Source organism: Prinia subflava, chromosome 7 (genome assembly GCF_021018805.1).
Source record: "Prinia subflava isolate CZ2003 ecotype Zambia chromosome 7, Cam_Psub_1.2, whole genome shotgun sequence".
Taxonomy (NCBI): domain Eukaryota; kingdom Metazoa; phylum Chordata; class Aves; order Passeriformes; family Cisticolidae; genus Prinia; species Prinia subflava.
In genome coordinates, this window is record NC_086253.1 from 8208837 (window position 1) to 8230041 (window position 21205).

The window sequence follows — 21205 nt, forward strand, 5'->3', positions numbered from 1 at the left end:
CATAGTGTCTCAGGACAGCTGCCAACAGGAAGGATCTTAAAAAAAAAAAGTGGGGGGGAGACTACAATGCTTAAATAAGCCTAGAGAAGTTGAGCTGCAGCACAGCACTAAGCCAAGGGAGCACACTACTGGGCCTAGTGAGCTTTTTCTGCCTAATTTTAAACCTCCCTATAGACCTAGTTATTTTGTACGTATGTCAAATGAGGGGAGAAATGTGTAAATGTGTTCAAGATTGTTGGGGGTTTTTTTAATACCACTGTATGATGCCAAATTAAAGGAGAGGCAAGTCAAGTTGAATTATTTTAGCTAAATTAAAAACATACATTGCTGTCCCACACTGAGCACAAGGCCTAGGGATGGCAGACAACCAGAATTAAGCAGCCTTTTTCTGCATCATCTTAAATGAGTGTGAAGCATTAATACCTGCAATACTGGATACCTGTGATTGTGGTTTTATTGTTTATTGTACCTCAATATCCAAATACCAAGTATCCAATTTAAGTAGCCTGACAAATGCTGTAGGGACTCCACACTCCCACGTGCACAAGACACTGAAAGAAACAACAGCAATTTACACCACAGTTTTAAAACCTCATCAGAGTTAAGGCAACTCTGTCTCCAGCACCTAAACAATTACTTGCTCGTTCACAGTGGTAGGAAGTTTTAAGCTCTGATCAGGAAACTATCAGAAAGAGATATTTCGTGCTATGTGTTACTTTCATTTTTGCTTCTGCTATTACTTCCTCGGCACATGCACCTACCAAAGCCTCGTGGCCATCTTAGAGGGAGCAGCTAATGAAGGCAGCTTGAGCATGCACAAATGAATTGGCTTTACTGGGGAAGGAAGTGGTGGGTGATGCTTTTACCAGTGCAGACACTTGAGATGTGCTCCAGTGAGACAGCTGAGGTGCCCTAGGACAAGAGCAGGGTGCCTGTTCTAGCCAACTGAAGGCTGGTTCAGTCCCCAAGTGAGAACAACAAAGGAAGAGAAGAAAAGAAATCACACTGAAGTAATTAAGAATACATGTCCCCAAATGTCTTGCTGTATGTCTCCAACTCCCTCATTTAAACCTTGTAATTAGAGGTGAATGGAAGACACTGAGGTGTATGTATAAACAAATTTAGGGGACGGATTAAATGCACTGACTGCAATTAAAGATGGTCACTTCCAAGGCTGCAATGGGTACTTCTACTTTCAGGTGAATTAAAAGCTGAGTAACACTTATTCCACACACATTCCCCCCCCAAACAAAACAAGAAAAGATCTGGCATTGTGGGACAGTGGAAACTTGCAGATATCTGACAGTCCTGCCTCCAAGCTTAGATATAGCTTGCTACAACACAGATAGTGCCTTGTTTATAATTTAATTTCCATCCTATTTCCCTTTCCACTGAACAGTACAAAACTGGTTGTCTCCGAGCCAGATAGGGTGCAGTTGAGCAGAATCTGCAAATGATCCATCTGGGGATGATAAGGTATGGAACAGCTTTCAGAACTCTCTCCCCTTCTCTCCTTTCTTCCCCACAAAACTCATCTCAGATTTCTGAAGTGCAGAGTCCCGAGGTTATCTGGCAATGGAAGGAAGCGCCAGAAGTTTGGACTCACTTGCCATGTGAGTATGTAAAGTCAGGCAGTGGGAACCAAGACACCCAACAGTCTATTTAAAACACCTCTTAGCACCTACACCCAATAACTGCTTCTAGCAAACACACACAACAAGCTGCCAAATTTCCCTAGCAGAAATTATTTGCTCCACCCATGCTGTTCATTGCAATAGTCAACACAACAGCACTTACCAATGGGGATTAAGTCAGCTTTCTTGGGGAATTACAGGGTTTGCTACCTTCATGTTTTGTAAATACCAGCTAATGTGCTATGTAAGACACAGAGTGTCTGTGCAGCCGGTATTTGCAAACACTGATGGTATTCCTAACTTCAATAGGAGCTGCTGAGTCCCGGCAGCAATTACATGCCAGGCAGGCCCCTTATTTAGCACCTTGTATCTTCACTTAGTTACCCAAATTGAACCATCAAGGAAAGAAACACAGATAAATCTGTTAAGCATCAATCCCAAGGTGGCAGCTGGGAGAAGAGGACTCTCCACTACTTCTGCAGCCTTTTACAGGCGTTTCACCACATTCAGATGTAGTCTTTGACTATTACACAAATCTGCTTTGCTGCTATAAGGCAGAACCTAATAAAGGCTTTCTTAATGTAGGGCATGTAGCCTGTAACCAGAGTTATTAGTTTTTCAAGTTAGAATCATTGCAACATGACTTCATGTACATACATCCAAGCCCACACCTCTTCTGTGTCGGCTGTGCCAATCTCCACGCGCTACAAAATTAGTCACACTAATTTGTGTAGAAAAAGGCTTGCGTAACATAAACTAGCATTAGACAATAATATTAGCCAGTTGACATCCTTTGACAAGTCCTGTCACTGTGCTCTAGCCTAGAAGGATGTCTACACAGCTCAGCATATGTATTTCCATCTCAAAAGACAGCACTCTCTGAAGTCGCAAAACAACTCTCTCCTTCCAAACATAGGGAGGGGGTGGGTAGAAGGAATATCTCATCCATTCTTGTGGATTGCACAGCTCTTCAGGAGAACAGGAGTCGGTTTTTAACTGGATCCCATGCACGAGGGAGGGGATGGGGGGGAGTTGGTTTTGGTTTTCCAAAAAGACCCAAATTAAACTTCTGTGAAGGAACAGCATTATGCTTTTTCACATCTATGATCTGCTGTCTAAATGCTCATGCTCAGTTCAGTTTCTGGAACCTTTTCTGCATCCTCTGCAGCTGCCTGGATGTGATGCAGGGTTCAGCCTGCAGGCAGGCACAGCTCCTACTGAAATTCCCTGGGCATGAGGCAGAGTTGGGCCCACAGTCTGCCAGGGTACCAAGGGGGAAAAACACAGATTAAAAACTACTTGACCTGCAAAGGAATTCTGTGCAGTAAATCTAAGCACAAGTGTCTGCTGACAGAGACCACGAGGGAAAAGAAGCATGAGCTGCACCAGGGAAGTACACACCGTTCCATTCAGAAAGAGTATTTTGAATTTGGGACCAAGCCATGGTATATCCAATACCCAAGTGGGGTAGTCACTCCAGGGAAAGGAGTGCCAAAAATAGAGCTGCAGATGCCAATAGGGCACGGAGACAGGGAGAGGAAGGGACAGGACAAGCAACTCACAGAACACAGCCATCTCCTCCAGCTGAGGCTGATTTCTGTTTGCTGCAAGCAGGGACACTGGGACATGAATGCTCATGGCACACTTGGGAGGAAGTAAGCCAGCCTCCTGCAGATCTGGTGAGGGCAGAGTCAACCTTGCCCTGAGGAGCTGGAGCTGCACTGCTGACTTTCAGGCACATTTGCTACTTCTTCAAACCATAGCAGGTACCACTTCTGTATATTGGTCTGTGGACTTCCACAGACCTGACTGCCTGGGATTCAGCCAAGGATTCCCATCACATTATGTAAGACTCATTTCAGAGGCCAGCTTCTTAAAGTCCATTAGCTGCCTAAATACCTTAAAAAAAAAACAAAAATCAAATTCCAGCTCACTTGTCCAGATGTAGCTAAGCAAGCTTTAAAAAACCCTACTTTTCTAAATACCCAATTCAACTTATTTTTTTCTCCTCCAATTGGGAGAGCAGTCACCATCAGGCCTCTCTTCCCTTATGTGCAGGGAATCAGCACCTCACTGTCCTGAAAGTACCAAAAGTCTGGGCCATCCATCTCTACTTTGTACAAGTCCAGCCCACTCTCTCTACCACGCTGGATGAGAAATAGCCAGGTCAATTAGCAGAAGCTGAAAACATAAACCACCTTCTACATAGTACATTAGAGGCTGACACACAATGGACTTATGTTTGAAGAGAAGGATGAACAAATTCAAGTGGAAAAAAACGCATGCACTTGGTTTTTCACCCATCTGCTCCCTGCTGCCTTGCTTGGCTGGCCAGGAAGCACACTGCTTTCTGGAGCCCAGACCCACGACTACACTTACACTCCACAGTCCAAAGCTGACCTCAGCAGGAAAAAGGACATAATAATTGAGTCCAAACTGTATTTTAGTCCCATCTTTCATGGCAAAACAGAAGCTCTGTCCAAAGCATGAGTATGTGTACATCTCTGATACCTGTAATATAACTTCCTGAGTGGATTAATTTTCAAGCTTTGTCTGCTTAATACACTCCTCCTTTCCAAACCAGCAGTGTGGGTAGGAAGACACCATTTGTTGGGAGGGCATCATCAGGTGAGCTGCTCTGTGCAGTGAAAAGACAACAGTTCAGTGCACAAGTATCCACAGTAGCTATTGCAGCAGGTACAGCAAGACAAGTCACAGACATTTGCTGACTGGGGCAAGGAAGAAAGAACACCATTTCAGTGCAAAGTTTTAAACCTTCCAGTTGCTTTAATTCCACAGATCTGTCAGACTCAAGAAACGTGGGTCGCTTCAGCAAAAGCACAGGATTAAATCTCCAGTTCTGCAGGTCCAGTTCTTTATGTGCTTTACTGTACAAGATGCACAAAAAAAACCCAAAAAAACCAGATATTTAAGAGGCAAATGCTTAGCAAGAGGGGCTTTTAGCTGAGATTCAGCCTTGCACTGGCTGAGGCAACACCAGTCACCTGCTCACTACAGCTGGAACCCTCAGAGAAGTAGTCATAGCTGGGGAGGGGGAGCAGATGCCCAAACTATGGTGGCTTTCAGCTCACAAAAGTCAAATCACACTCTTAAGACATTACCTTCCTTAAGGAGTGCAAAGGTATGTCTATTGCAATTCACTGGGGTTGTAATAAAACACTTCACACCAACCAGATGGTGTAAAAAAAGTTCTTTTCTTAACAAGAAAACCAAAAGAAAGACCTAGTACAGAGGTTAGATTCTGCTAGCAAGACGACGACGTGGTTCCCACCACTAACACAGCAGCCACATTATCTGACTGGTTTATGTGTAATCTGGACAGATCCTAGAAATGGCAGCAATTTTTATAGACCCATTATAACAATGAGATCTTTCCCAGGTCACTAAGACCCATCCAGCACAGCACTTTCCAGGCAACAGCAGCCAAAACTGGATGTTTAGGAAAAACATTAAACTGACAGAGAACTGAACTGTAACTGCTCTGTACTGTAAATTAACACTATAAATTAACACTGTTCACTCAAAGAAGCCATCTCACCCTGTCCCTGTGCTGGCATCAGGGTGTGCCTGCGACACTGAGCTGGCTCAGGAAGGTGACCTGGCCAAAGGAGGAAGCTTCTCCTCTCCTGCCGTGCTGGCAGGAAGCAGGACCCAGGAGCAGCAGTGTGCAGCCAGGGCTGGGTTAAATTCCTGGTGGAAGCACAGCAGTGAGACACTGGGTGATCCTTCCCTGGAAAGACTTTACCTCCAGCACCAGTTCAGGGGTTTCCTCAGCAATGGCACCACAGCCACTCAGCTTGATGGATCAATGCAGTTACAGCTTTATGCTGCATAACAGTGCTAACCACAATGGTAATTTGTGATTTTGAAAAGGCAGCCCATAATAAAAATAAACATTAAGCATTGTTTTGGTATGCTATTATTCCAATGACCTTTCAGTTCTGTTTCAAAACTCCCAAGTTTATCACCAACTGGCAATTACATGCTTTTCATTAACCCTGCAATTGATTAACATGAAGAGCAACAGAGAAGATTTCAGGACATGCATCTAGGCATTCTCTCAGCTTATATAAACTTTAAATACCAAGCAAATCGGGTGGGTGAAACTGATATACCAATGAATGTAACTGTGCTCTTGAATGTGCAATTCCTCCATGAGAAAACCACCTATCAGGACTTAACTTCAGAGGCACCTGCTCTGTTTTTTGTATCAGCTAACATAGTACAGAATAATGCTCTCATCAAAATATATATTGCTCATCAAAGCCTGTGTTCTGTAGAGATACCCATTCATGCACATGATGATGCAATATAGAAACTTTGTTCTGACAAGATTTTACCTTTAAGGACTACACAGAACTTGCATCAGTATTACCTTCTGTGCACATGGGAACATTTTCAGTCTCCCCCAGTCAGCACTCTACACAACACATACATTAAGCTGCTCTGGGAAGGAAGAAAATTTTGGGGTTTCTTCCATCTTTAAGGTTTTGCAAATCACATGTGTCTCATGTATTCCCCATTCTGGTCTTGCACTTCTGAAAGTTCAGGGCTGTTTCACTCAGCTGACCCAGGCCAACTTCACAGCAGTCTCAGCTTGAACAGCAATGCTTGGTTTTCACCTCCATCTGGCTCAGCTCACCAGCTTTTGTCAAATCTAAACCTGAGGACCTGAGGCCTAGATCAAGGTCTAGGCCAGGGTCACACAGCATTTCTTCAGCTCCTGTGGTGCCAGTCTGGGGACAGCAGCACATGGCTTGCTGATTTTGAGGTACATTGGTTTCCTCACTAATTCTTAAAAGCTGGTTTTTAAAATCATCAAGCTTCAAGCTGTTTCCAAAGACTTCGCCAGGGAAAGGGCAAGACCCTGAACCCCTCCTGCAGCAGAGCTCCTCATGGCCAGGCAGGAGTGAATGACACCAGAGAAGTCCTGGTGGGATGGTGCCAGCATCCTTTGTCAGGGCTCTGTGGGCTCTTCCTCGCACAGGAGAGAAGAGCACAGGTGAGCAGCCACGGGCAGGTTCTCCCTGCCTTCACAAGCAGCGTGGAGATCTCAGCACAGTCTTCAGGGGCATACACCTTGGCTTTTATCTTCTAATGCAGAAGGCAAAAGTATAAATTGATGCAAAGAAATGAGATTATGCTGTGAATTTTAAAGAAGCTTATGTCTTTTATGAATTGTTGGGTGTTTTTTTGCACTATGAAAGCTGAATTTCTCTATACAGCCGTCAGGTCGATTTATAAATTTCCTTGCAAAAAGTCATGATTACTAATTTACTTACTATTTATATTGCTCTGTGAAAGCCTACAGACCTAATGGTCTGGCTGGAAACAACAAAAAACCCCTACATGAATATACATGTTTGTCATTAGGAACTAGTTACATCCAAGTGCCACTCTGACTAACCTGTCTGTAATTACTAAAATATCTTCTAGGACCTCAGCTGTCCCTAGGATAGAAGATTTCTTGCCTTCCTACTTTTTATTTAGGGGATTTCCTGTTTCATGGCTCCAAGATGTACACCTTAAATGCACAGACAAGACTGCCATTAGAGAGATAAGTCCTTACAGAGATTCCCTGTAACAAACTCACACTGAAGTTCTGAGCAGGGTATTCTAGGGAGACTTAAAGCAGAGAAAAAGGAATTTCATGTATGAATCGCTGAGAAACACTTACTAATTGTAATCTGAATTGTATCATATCGTAAGGGGTTTTTTCTCAGAACTACATTTCAGCTTTCATTTGTCTTCCTCTGAGCATCCCCTCAAGAGCACACAGAAAAGAGACCCAGCAACAGAAAACACAAAAAGTGATAGTGCTAAATGGCCAAGCCAGCACATACAGAAGTCAACCACTGCCATTCCCACCAACATCAAAACCAGAGGTGAGACCTCGGATGTGCAACACCAGTGCAGAAGCCAAAACAGCACCACGTGCAGTGCACGGCTACCACGGCTCCCCAGGGAATGGCCTCTCTGAGCTCCCTCACGCAGGACACACGGGCCGTGTAAAGGAGGAAGCCATTTCCCTGCCCTGCAGCACCGAGTGCAGCCCTCACACACCACGTGAGGGCCTGGGCACGGAGGAGGACATGCTCAGCCATTCCTCTCCTCCTCCTCCTCGACAGGCTCCTGTGAGATAACCCAGTGTGCCTTGCCAGAGCAGCATCATGGCAGTGCTGAGTCAAAGGCGCTGGTCCTGCAAAGGAGACACCTCCAAAATCAACACCCAGCGCTTCCCAGCTGCCAGGGCAGGGCTGCACCACAGCCTCTGCTGCAGGATCAGCTGCTACAGGGGCACACCACGGCTGTGAATCTTCCATTAAACTGTGCAAGACACTTCATAGATCTTAATGTAATTTTAGTAAAACAGAGTGAAAAACACTATGGTTGGTATTATCTGCTCATACACCCACAGCGCTGGAGGAGGGGGTTGTTAAAAAGAAGAAATAGAAATTGCAGGAGTCCTTCACACCAATACATCAGGCTGCTAGAACTGTACACACCTCATCTGCTTTTGTGAACACCCATTTGCACATACAAGGATCTTGCACTAATTTGCAGGTTCTCACCAGGAATAATAAAAATCTGGCTTCAAGTATAGTTTAACTGCAGGAGGCACAGCAAGCAGCAGCAGTTAGAAACATTAGTTGTATAATCACAAGACATACTGTGCAGTTTACCTATTTTGACCTTGAGATGGCAGAGAAAGAAAAGGTAGCGAGGCAAGTACTATATGGTCCAGCTACTACAAAGAAACAACACAGAACTGAAAGTGAGAACAGCGATTGAACAATTAATAGATTCTCCTTCTGGCCCTGCATCTGCTGCAAATGCTGCTGTGCCTCATTTACTGTGCTGCTTAAACATTTTAAGGCAGAGCAGAAGGAAGAAGAGGAAAATAACTGAAGGAAAAAGAAAAGAAATATGCAGATGAAAGTAAATTCATAATGATGAAGCAGGAGGAGAGGAATAAATGGAACAGAATGAGAAAGAATCATAGTTGGAGCCAATTTTTTTTTTTCTTTTAAAGAACTGTGACTGAAGGACAGAATATTACAAGCAGTTATTTTCCTGAAGACTGTCAGCTGAACTTGTGCTGGTCGATGTCACTGCCTTAGCCAGTGCACTGCATTCTATAGCCCAGGCCTGTGTTTGTGAGCTTGAGCTTTCTCCAGTTCCTCTCATCTCTAGGATGACCACGTGGCTATTAGGCAGAGCTATAGTTTACTCATATTACAATTAAACTACAGGAAAGCATGTAAGCATGCAAGGGAAGTGATGGTCTAGCTGCTACATAACTGCAGCCACAGAACAACACACAAGAAAACCCCCACGAGTTCAATCTTGTTGTGCCATCAACCACGTTTCACATATTTAGAAGCATGCAAATAGGTTTAAATCATATCCACAAACACACCCCTCACTTTCTCTGGGTGCGTGAAACCCGAAAGCCCACAAGCTACACAAAAGAAGAACAAAAAACCACCCGAAAGGGCGTTTGTCCTGCTGATGAACGCTGAGTGAAAGGCAGCGGCCCTGCAGTGAGCGTGCCACGGCGGGGAAGGGAAAGGGAGCAGGGAAAAACCCTCTGTGGGGACTTACACGAGAGATGAAAATTACCTGCACTTCAGGCATACTTCAAAAGAAACATGGAATAACCGGGTGTGACACATTGTTCCCGAAAATCATTCACCTCGGTCACAGAAATACTTAGTACTTACAGCGTTTAACACCTCTAGCAAACAGTTGCTGCAATCGGAATCTTTGTTAGTAACAATTCGGTTAACCAGTTACAGCATTGATCAGTCCAAAGCTAACGATTAGGGATGTTTCAAAAAGAGCATACCAAACCACAGGGAAAAAAAGAAGCCAAATAATATGATAACTATTAGATTTTAGCTGATAAAAAACCCAAACCCAACTTAATAAATTATTCAGTGAGGAATCAAAACAATTGCAACAAAATGTTCTTCAATAAACACAGTAATTCAAATGTCAGCCAGACATCTTTTAATTAGCTTTTTTTTTCAAGACTTACCTATGTTTTTCTAGTTCGTTGTGTGATGACCTATTAAAAAGAGAAAAGAAATATTAGAGAAAGGATAAATAAACCAAGATTTAGAATATTTAAAAGCTAATACCTGCATAAGTTGCAAAAGATTTCTCTAAAATACGTATTTAACATGGATTATGAAACAGCTTTTCTATTAAATTGGTTCACTTTTAGATTCTTCAGGGTATCAACTTAATTTCCATGAGTAAACTGTAGATTTGGGGGGAATTATAATATATTTGCATTTATTAGTGTTCAATACATTCAGAGACAGAAATGAACTTAAAAAATGAGCAGGTTAGTAATAAAAACAGCCCACGAGATTTTTATCTGTGAAGAAAAATTATGAGGGGGCAGAAAGTGTTCAAAGATCTAAATGGTAACAGGTAAGAGCAAAAAGCACCCAAAAAGCCAGCTTTCAAGCACATGGAGAAGCAGAAAGAAAAAATCAGCAGCTAATCACTGCAGTTGTTGTTGTTGTCTTAATGGCAACAAAAGAGGAATCCTCTTAATTCTTCTTAGTCTACAAACAGAAATAAAACTCAAAAAAATCATAGTCCCCATACCGATCACAGCAGTACCTTATCCTCTTCCAATTTACTTGGATTAGAGATTATTTTTCTTTTCTAACTCTGCCTCGGGTTTTTTGCCATTAGAAGGCAGCCCTAAATTCTTGGAGGAGGTTTTTTTTTTAACTGATTCAGCTAAAAATATTCATTTTATTTATTTACACAGCTCAGATCGAAAACATTCCTAAAATGAAGTTACTGTCGCCGCTTCAGAAGCGGCAATTTTCCGTACTTTCAGTTTTGTCCCGCTGAAAACATGCCCAGCACGTAAGGATCAAAAGATGCAGAGGCGGTGGCAGCTTTTAGAGCTGGCAGATTATGTCAGAGCAGCTCTGCTGGAGCTGCTGCAACCCCAGGCTGCAGCTGGGCACGGGGTGCAGAGCGAGGTGCCTTTGTGGAGGGCACAGTCCCTGCAGGGAGCAGAGACATCCCAGGGGGATTCGGGAGCCTTCCTGCACAAACTGCCTGCTCCGAGCTGTGCTGCCTCTCCTTGCACACACCTGAGCTGCTGGACGCTGTGACTGATGGCAGATCATCACTCCTGCCATAGAGGAGGAAAAGGAAAGCAAAGCTCACACAAGAAACATCCAGTGAACAAACCCATGAGCAATTGCTCTCGGGCCAGTGCAGCTCCTGATGCTGCAAGGAACTAAGTGAACTGCCCCTCTGCAGGTAAAACTGAAATGTGGTCAAGGTTCAGCACTGATGCTACTCCACTCTCACCAGAAAGCATCTCAGTGCTGGTACCAAGACATCAATTATGTCAACCATTACCAGGCATCTTGTTTTCAAAAGCCTATGTATTCTTTTTGTATTTTTTTTTACACTTGTTGCACCAAGTGAGCCATGATGCAGTAATGGGTGTATTTCTACGATGCCATTTAAGTGCTCCTGACCAATGCAGCAACACAAGTTCTATACACATTTTCTGTGCTACATTAATAGGGCAAGGTGGGCTTGGTCATTTGGCTGTCTTAAGAGGATATTGCTTTATCTTCTACTCCTACTCTCTACAAGAAATCAGACTTTCTCCACAATCATTTCTCCACACCAATGTTCACAAAAATTGACAAAGGCTATGCTAAATCCACCAGTGTTTATGAAAACATATGGAAAACAGAAGTTCAGGAGGGAACCATTGTCCCCGAACACCCTCAACAAGCCTGTCAAAGTTCATAGGGAACTTTGGAACCAGACAGGAAATACAGCTGGCCTGGATTCATCCCTATGACATGAACTCCTTGACATTTCTGGCAATTAGACACAAAGGTGAACACCATCACTCCAACTGGCCCATTCTGAGCTCCCAGCAGCTCCAGCCAGCACTCACAGGGACAGCACAGGCCCAGAAATTCAGCCTGCACAGAGTATTTTGCTGGGCTGAGAGATGATGCCATGAGCAGCTGGCAGTCCTGCACACAGCACACCTTCAGGGCACCTGTGGCACATGAGGGGTGACCCCGGTGCTCTCCTGAGGGATGTCCTGGCAGAGCAGCTCTGGAGCGGCACAGCCGTGGGGTGCCAGCTGCCAAACCGAGCGGCAGTGACCACACGCCTCTTGGCACAGCTCTGGGGACACAAAAGCCTCAGCGACGCCTGCAGTGTGCAAACGTGGGCACCAGCCACATTTCGGGAGGTGTCGGGGGCTGATTAATGCCCCAACTATCAGGCCCTAGGCAGGAACCAAAACCAAGAGCCCTGACATTCACCTGAGAATTGCTCCATCTACAGAGCAAGTTAAATACCCTATTACAAAGCATGGCAAGGGCTTCTTTGGTTGGCTTTGTCTTCAGGAGAGAGAAAGCTCTCTTGAAATACTGGTTTTTATTTCCTTCTCTGCCTACTGCACAGTATATTGCAAGAATATCCATCTCCTCCTGTTTATGCAACCTAAAGTGAGGGAAAAATCATAAGAACTGGTCTCCATACAACGAAGTACCCTGTTTCAAAATGGAGTCTTATATTACTTTAGTAAAGATAAGGTCACAACTACTGTATGTATTTGTATGAGAGAGACAGATATATGACTGAGGTTTGCAGGCAAATGGTCTGTGGAGCCTTTCAAAAACAGCTTCAAGAGAAGGAAGGCTTCTGGTGTTTAACTTAGGTCCACTTCTCTGAGTTCGTATCTCCACAAAAAGCCTGGGGAAGCTGGGGGTAGCCGTGAGGAAAAAAAAAAGGTTAAAAGATTCAGATTAAAAAAAAGGAAAAAAGCCAACAACAAAAAATCTGCAAAACCATATATTCAGAAGGAAGGGATAACGAACATTGGTGTTTAGACTACACTGTTGATTTGAGACAGCTCTAATATCCCTATATGTCAAGCACTTCACTATAAACTTTATTTGTGAAGAAATTGTCAAAAGAAGATTTGAAAGAACAAGGAGGAACCAGGCAAATGCAGCCATTGGTATGCAAGGTGCTGTGCTACTTCTCACAGCACATCCCCAGAGCAATCCCCATCCACCACCTTCCTTTCCCCAAACAAGAATTCCAGGTATTGGATTTCAGCTTTTGGTTGATTCAACATTCAGCAGACACATCTAAGAAATCAGGACAGGTGCTAACTGAGATGGCAAGACTAACACAGAAAAGACAGCGGCCCCTCCATGTCCACTGCTGCCAGTTTCTGGGTGAGCCAGCAGGATCTGCTCACACGCACGCTAGATTGAGATTTCAGTGTATGCCTGTGTCAGGATTCAGACACCTTCCCTGCTCCTCCATCCATCCACCCCTCCAGAGGTGGGATCTGCTCCGCAGGGAGCAGCAGCTCCTGACAAAAGCAGTGATGTATGGCAGTGCTGCTGTTTACTGCCCCGTGTTAATGGGAGCAGGTCTAGACCGTGACTCACCAATACACTTCCAGTTGCCAACGAAATTTAAAGCACTGTAGGGAGCAAAGCAGGGTCGTTAACCAAGTACTTGAAACAGTGGCAGCACCTCACCAGTGCCAGGGCTTGCTGGTGCAGGCAGGACTGCCAGGGTGTTATACAAGCCATGTGCAGGATACAACTCCACCTCAGGTCATGCAGCCATGTGAACTACACTGCCAGCACGTCACCTTTTGTCCAGACCAAAAGAGTAAGAACAAACAGAACAAGAAGCTTTACAAGGTGCTACACCTTAAGTGTCTGAATCCAGTTCCCACTCCCAGAAGTGCAGGTGTGTAAAAGCACAAAGCCTACACCTGCATTTTGTATGAATGTGACTGCTGCGCAGCTTTTCATTGAAAGGATCCAGATTCACTTCCAGGAAATTCCCTGTCCACATACCTAACCTGCCGTGGAATGCACCTGAAAATACTACAGTTCACCCCACAAAGCACAGATAAACCTGAACATAAGCTCTGCCTATTACTCACTGCTTCTGGCTTGTTGGGTTTTTCCATTTGTTTCAAACTGGACACGTTGCTTACAGCCTGTCAAAGAAACCGCCTGTATGGAATTAATCCACTAAAAATTAATTTTGCATTCTCCTCATAGCAAAATTTAACCGGTTCTGCAGATTCAGCTGGGATCTGGGAACCAGGCATACTGGCACAGCCTTGATGCAGAGTCCTGGCCCCGGGATCGCATTCAAATTGGTGCTGCCACATGTTTGCAGTGGCCAGGTCTGGACGTGCTTCTAATACGGTGGCAATTTGTTTTCCTCAACTGCACAAGCAGTGCAGCTCCCAAACATTGCAGACCTACTGCAGTTCCTCAGGGGGAACAGGTCTGTTGGTGAAATCTTCTATAATGGGACTAAAATGCATTATTTTGAAACCAAACATGGCAATATCAAGTGCTGTCTTAGCTTTAGGAAGGCAAACTGAGAAAGATCTATCTAATTCAGAAATCCAGGTGAAAATTCAGAGGAGCTGGGTCTGCACAGTCTGCTTTGCAATGTTTTATTCTCTCACAAAAAAAAAAAAAAAGAAAAAAAAGGAAAGAAAAGGAAAATAAAACAAAAAATCAGGCCTCGATCCCTAAGCTGCTTAGTGTGGGCACAGAAAAACATCTGCAGAGAGCAAGGGGCTTGCTCTGCGGGCCACAGGTTCACCCTCACCATGAGCCAACATCAACAGAGGAATTTGGACATTAGGCTCTGTTTTTATTTGAAAATCCAAATGCCGCTTTCATCTTCTTCTGCATATAACCCTTTGCCAGAACACAGCACGAAGTACATGTCTATTTATATAACATATGAGCAAAAATATTAATTAATTAATAGACACAGAAGATATATTTACAAACCGGCATTTATTTTGCTCCCTCTCCTTCAATAAACCAGCTCCTAAATTAACAGGCCAAACACACTGAACCACCGACATTCAATTCCTTTCTCTGAAAGTAAATTTAACCGTGACCTCAGTAGACTGGCATCTAACACTAAGATTTTGGTTTTCATTTTACCTTATTTCTGACCCTTTCACGGCGAAGCAGCTGCCTAAGCTCCCTGGTGCATGGGCAGACACACGCCTCAAACCCATACACAGCTCAAGGTACCCAACACCTGCTGAGTGTCACTGCAGGCAGGGCAGAAGAAAGCCCAGTTATCTGCAGGATTGCATGTTCCTCTCTCAGAGTGCTTTGCCTTGTGAGCAAACGTCACCAAATTTCAGATTTGTGTCGCATTCCTCCTTGGCACATTGCACATGTGTCACCTGTCTGTTTCTTTGGAGCAAAAACCAAGCTTGACTTTTGAATATTTGCTGTTTACATTTCCAAGGTACAACAGCAATAAATTCAGCTGTTTTATGCCCTTTCTTTAATTCTAAGTACACCTTAACAAGAATTATTAGACTGCATGGCATTGCTTTAGGAACTACATATAGCCACTGCTCTGCGGAGACATTTATTATACTATAGTCAAGTACCTGTTAAGTGTTATTGTAACAAAATGTGACCTAGGTTTACATCCCTGAAAAAGATAATATTGTGCCTTTCTTTAATCTCTTGTCCTCTTCGCAAAACAAGAATCCAGTTTCATTTGCCAGAGGATTTTGGTCAAATTTACTGGGGAGAAACAAGTCTGAATCTCAGCTGAGGACATGGTACGAACAGCAAACCAGAAAGAAAACAAAGCAGTTTGGTTTGTGTGACATGGGAAAGGGCACATCACAGGAAACTGAGAAGAAAACATCTAAGATCAAGACATTTTAATGTGCAAGTGAAACAGAAATGGCTAAAAACTGTGTCTGATTGCTACCAAAAACATAGAAAATATTGTTTATCAATATTCAACTGTTTATCAATATCAGCTGCTAACAACCACTTTCAATTTTGATTCAAAGTTAACAGTGGACAAAGCAAAACTGTTAAATTCCTACAGTGGACAAAAAGCTTATAGATTTTGGTTAATTACATGTAATTCTGCCGGTATTTTTCCCTGCACAAATCGAAACCTGCCAAAATTATTTCTCACTCCATTGCAATCAAGGGGCCAGCAAGCTTTCAGCCCAGACCCGAGTATCCTGCCCGAAAGGCCGGCAGCCTCCTGCCCTTTCTCCTGTGGGTCTGGGCCTCACCAGCCATCCACAAGGAACGGAGGTCTCATCCTGCAGTTTCTCACATGAACAGCACCTTGGCAGAGGAAGGATTGGTCCATCAGCACCCCTGCTGAAGCCCAGGGCAGCTGGAATGCATCCCTGCCACCGCTCAGCCCGCAGCGCCCGGCCAGCACACCTGTGCTGCACGGGGTAAGCTCTTCCCCCCACACACGGGGGGAAAACACAGAACAAAGAGAGTACAGCACACCAGGCTTCCTCACATCTGACAGTTTTTCTCCTCCTCCCCTCTTTTCTGATTTTCCAAGAATAAGGAGATGGTTTTCATGCTTTTATATATGTATACCTCATAAGGCATTAAAAAACACAACGTATGTGCATATATACATCTCTCACTTTTTAATCTGATCAGATGCTGCAAGCAGCAGGATACAAAAATAGCTAATGAAAACAACAATGCCCCTGCAGATTTGAAATGTGCAGTTAGCTGCTCCTTTCTTACTCCTCCAACTTTAAGTATGTATTTTAATCCAGAAAAACAATGAAATAATAAGGCATGAATTTCAAACATGTATGCAATCCCCTGTATGCAATCAGATGCCTCCCTGCATCTAATACTCCAAACCCAACGAGTCTGGAAAATGGTCAAAAATGGAACAATATGGACAAACACATCACCCACGACCACTCCAGATGCTCTGAACTTTGGGCAGTCATCTCCCTCCGTTAATCTTTGAGTTGCTTAGGAAGAATTAACTCTGTTTCCAAAAATTCACTCTAGTCTGGGGCTCAGCCCCTATAGCCTCTAAGCTCCAAATAATAAGAAAACAGAGATGCTGGTGTACATCACTTATTTTGCACTGCATATTTAAATGCAGGGGTAATTTCTCCCTTGCAAATATAAGCGTGCAGGCAAACATGAGCAGCGATTTCTGGACATGGGTACAAAGCCCGTAAGGACAATGCAGAGGTGCCCACAGGGCCCTGCTGCTGTCCCCCTGTCCCTGAAGGAGCAGGGAGCTGCATTGAAGCAATGTGGCTCTGCTTCCACACCAGCCACCAGCCTGGCACCCGTGCTGAACCAAAGCAGCCGCTGTCCCCGCAGTGTCCCCACTGGAAAGCATTCCCTGACAGGCACTGTCCTGTCCTGTAACACGGGTGAACCAATCCCTCACCTCATCACTGCAGCTAGAAGAAAAGAAAGTGTGAGTAAATGTACACACTGCACACTGCAGGGTGGCATTTTTGAAGGTTGCCACTGCTAAGAAGTGAGAACCAGAGCAAAATGCTAAACAGGTAAATAAATATAAATCTGCAGGCAGAAAAAAAAGCAGGAAGGTAACTGCAAGTGGATGTGTGTGCCTCAACTTTAATAACACTTGCAAATCTGTAACCAGAAATCTTTTAATTCTGCTGTATTTGATAGATTACAAATCCTCTCCTAAAAACTCCTGAAAGCAGCTTACAATTCAGACAAATAACTATTTTGCAGTGGATGACAAGAGCCCTAAGAATGGAAACGATGGAATAATAGCTCTGTAAGTAATACAGATCTCTTGAATGCAAGAGACAGACAAGAAATCTGTACAGTTCAAAGAGCAATTTACAGCTGGAAAACTTATGAAACCTATTTTGAGCTTTTTTAAAGGCAGTGTGCATACTTTATATGAAAATAATTAAAAATCTTGAGGAGCAAAGTGTCTCAAGACACAAGACACACTCCTCCCATTCCTGATGACTTTCTCTTTTAAAATGAACTGTCTTCTCACGCTCCACGATGAAACAAAGAATTCAACTAAAACTAAACATAAAGTAGGAGCGCTGCAATTAACAGCCCCCAAAATGGTTGCCTTGCTTGGAGCAGGGGCATGGGGCCACAATTTGCTCCCCCTCAGTAATCTTCGAGGCACACTGCTCGGCCGCAGCAGGCACCACCAGGGTGCTCAGCAGCTCGTGTTTTTGCTCAGGGAGGGAGTTCGTCAGCTTTTGATTTCGCTTTGCACCTCCGGTGCCCCTCAGCAGCTCCTGGCCATCTGCCGGGCGCCTCCCCAGCACCATCCGAGCCGGCCGCAGGATGCCCGCTGGAGCAGCGAGAGCGGGCCTGCCGAGACTCTCTGCTCCTTTGGAAAACAAGTCACGTGCAAAGCAAGTTCATTTTAGGCTATTCTACAGGAGCCACCATCCAGCATGACCATGCAGAGCGGAGCCTGCGCTGGGCAGAGCATCGCTGCCCCGGGACGAAGCAGGCCCGGCAGGGCACGGTCCTCGGTCCTCTCCGGAGCAGCCCTGGAAGAGCAGAGCAGAGCAGGCAGAGCCCAGGGCCGGGCTCGCTCCCGGGCAGGGGCCGGCAGTGTCCCCGTAAGACAGACAGACAGCCTCCCGCACGTACACAGCCGCTGCCCGAGCAGCAAACAAAGCTGCAGAGCCTGCGCACAGCCGCGCTCGGCCCGTGCCATCGCAGCGCAGGTAGCGGCTGCGGGGCAACAACAAAACCGCGGCGGCGGGCGGCGATAACCGGGATAAACAACAAGCGAGCCGCGCACCGCGGCGGAGCTGCGTGCGGCGCCCGGGCGGAAGGGCTGCGAGCCGGCGCTGCAGCACAGCCCGCGGGGAGATCGCGCTCGCTCCGGCACCTTCTCACCCCGCAGCGCCCGGAGAGGCCGGAGGGCGTGCGGAGCGTCCCCCCCGCCGCCCCGCACACGCTCCCCGCCCCGGAGCCCAGCGCCGCCGCAAGCGGAGGCTGCATCTGCGCGGGCTGCCATGGGGGAGGCGGCCGGCTCGCTGCCTGTGGTTTATAAATGAGTGTCAGGGGGGAAATTAGGTGCCATGCAAAGAGAAATCTGGGTGGCGATTATGGTGCTAAGGTCTGCAGCAAAAGCCGCTGTCGGCGAGCGCGGAGCAGAAGGAGCGATGAGGGCGGATGGTTCTGAAGTGCAGTGAGTACTAAGGAGATGGTGTACGCGTGGCAGTGTTTATATGAGAGATCAAAACAGAGCCAAGCCCATCCAGGGGAAAAATGGCGACTACCGGGATGGGGAAAACTGAGACACTGGATTAGTTATTATTTTTCATAAATGTATGCACTGCACATAAGCTAGACACATTGGAAAAGCTGACGATTCATTCTGAAAAAGCGGTGCGTCTATTACCTGTTATTCTGGGATTTTCTGGCCATGGTGCCTGCCTTTGTTTTCTTTCTGGAATAGTCACTATCGAAGGGTAACACTGATGCATAGCCATGTTCTGCTTCTAGGGACAAAGTCAGCATTAGTGGCAATATATTTTTTCCATGCAATTTTTTCCTCCTTTGCAGGAACGCTAGGGTAAAGAACAGAATTTTTCCGGTTGATTTGTTTGGATTTTATTCTGGCATCTCTTAAAGAAGCGAGACAAAAAAACGTAACTCGGTAAACCAAAAGAAAAAAAACAACACCGAAGTGTCGAAATTAGGAGGATTATTGGAGTGCACATTAAAAACGAGGCGGATCATGCAAACCCTTGTCACGCTGCGCTGGGGGAGGGGAGCTGCCATACAATCACCGACTGCCACACACGGAGCGGCGAGAGGGATCCTGAGCGCTGCCACACGCACCGTCCCCATCCAGGGCGGCACAAACAACCCCCTTCTGGTTTGCTTGGGGGGTTATAGATAAAAAAAAGCCAAGATCCGAGCAGCGATGCTCCCCCAGCGCGGTGCCGCTGGCGCAGCCCGGGTCCCCCCCGGGCAGGTGCGGGCTCGGGGCCGCTGCCCCGGCCCGGCCGCCGCACAACAAAGGCCGAGAGCGGCTGGGAGCGCCTGCGGGTGCCTGACCGACTGCCCGCCTGCGCCCTGTACCTCGGTCTCTTCGCTCCAAGTACTCGGCCGCTTCCAGGAGGATTAACAGGGAGTTCAATTCCATGGCTGCCCGTCCCGAGCCCCCCGCGCTGAGTTCACGCGCGGGGACTCCCGAGCCCTCGGTTTTAAGGCACCTCGCTCAACCTACATTTGACACACAGCGGACGGGCAGCCCGCGCAGCCAATGGCGAGCGGCAGACGGGTGGGGGGCGGGACGTAGGGAGGCGGGCGGGCCAATCGGCGACCAGAGCGCCCCCCCGTCGGGCCAGGGGATGTTGACAGATCCCCGCCGCCCGCGCCCATTGGCTGCCGGTGTACTAACAATTTAGAAGCCGAAGCTTAGCAACAGCACGTGGTGGCCCGGCCCCCTCGCCCGCTCATTGGTGGCTTCCTTGCATGTTAAATAGGCAGCGGCAGCCCATTGGTGCTCGGGGCGTCATGCAAATAAGGCGGGGAAGGGGGCCAATGGGGCGGGAGGCGCGTGCCGCGCGGCGGGAGGCGGGGAGCGAGGCGCGGGCAGCCAATGGGCGGGAGGGGGCGTGGCGTTGCCGTGAGGAAGAGGTAGGCGGAGGGCGGGGCCGCCAGAGGCTCCGCCCCCTCGCACGCGCCGCGCGGGGCGCGCCGGGCGGGCGCTGGGGAAGCGTGAGGGGGAACGGGAAAAGGGACAGTGTGGCGGAGGAGCAGCAGTGAGGGAAAGGATGGCAGGAAATGAACCGGGACCAAAAAGATGATACAAACCGGCCGCCCGAGGGGCTGTGAAAATGTGCCTGGCAAGTGCATCTGTGAGCCCTTGGGGTGCTCAGTCGAGGGAGGAAGACGGCAGCGCTGTAAAAACACGCACAGGGATATAAGGGAATTACTAAACTCTACACAATGGCCTAACCTGCTGAAAAAGAGAAACAGTGGAAAGCTCTCAGAAATGCAGCCACAGTTCCTGCCAGCCTTGCAGTCCCTGCCAGCATATTTAGCTGCCTTTCGTCATCTGGATACACAGAAGCCGTGTACCAGAATAGCCTGGCTCCCGGCACAGGCTGAGCAGGAAGAGCTCAGCACCTTTCCTGTCCACACCATCCTATTTGCGCTGCTAACTCTGCATCCTTATCTCAGATAGCTGCTGCACAGCTGTTGCCTAGAACTGGTTGGGTTTAACACGGGCAAGTGTAGTTTTAAAATAGGCATATTTTAAGCTGTGCTGTGATCACACATTGGTACATCTTCAGGCCAAAAGTGCTGAAGCCTGTAATCAGTCCCTCTGCAGGATTGCACTTGGGCACACAATTGGTCCCACATAATTGGTTTTAATTGGACTGTTTAGGTAAGAGCTATCCAGTGTGTAGGACAGATGTTGTCCTGTGTGTTTATTCCTTGGCAAAAGATGTCAGCCAGAGTTTCCTTTTAAGAGGATAATAGCGATTCAGATTAAAACAAGGATTGTGGTTTACTGTTTTTACAGCATTGTGGTAAAGCCACATATACATTACACCTGATCTTGTATTAATCTGTATCTTGTTGCCCCAGATGCACAAGGGTAATGTGGCTCTTGAACACTCCTGAAACACAGATCACATTTTACTGCCATTTGGTCCGGGCACCAGGGATAAG

At 46.3% G+C, this 21205-nt stretch overlaps 1 protein-coding gene across 3 annotated transcripts in view; it reads right to left on the reverse strand.

The window, feature by feature from the left end:
* The window catches only part of MXD4 (MAX dimerization protein 4), a 36874-nt gene extending 17113 nt beyond the window's left edge, over positions 1-19761 (reverse strand). The window contains exons 1-3 of one of the 3 annotated variants that reach the window (XM_063401486.1): positions 19604-19761; positions 18918-19017; positions 9697-9726 (exon numbers count right to left, since the gene is read on the reverse strand). In XM_063401486.1, the coding sequence (XP_063257556.1) occupies positions 9697-9726; positions 18918-19017; positions 19604-19667 (194 nt within the window). In that variant the 5' untranslated portion in view covers positions 19668-19761. Of the gene's footprint in view, positions 1-9696; positions 9727-18917; positions 19087-19603 lie in introns of all 3 variants that reach the window. The other 2 variants (XM_063401485.1, XM_063401487.1) reach the window with 2 other exon arrangements.
* Positions 19762-21205: the final 1444 nt, after the last annotated feature.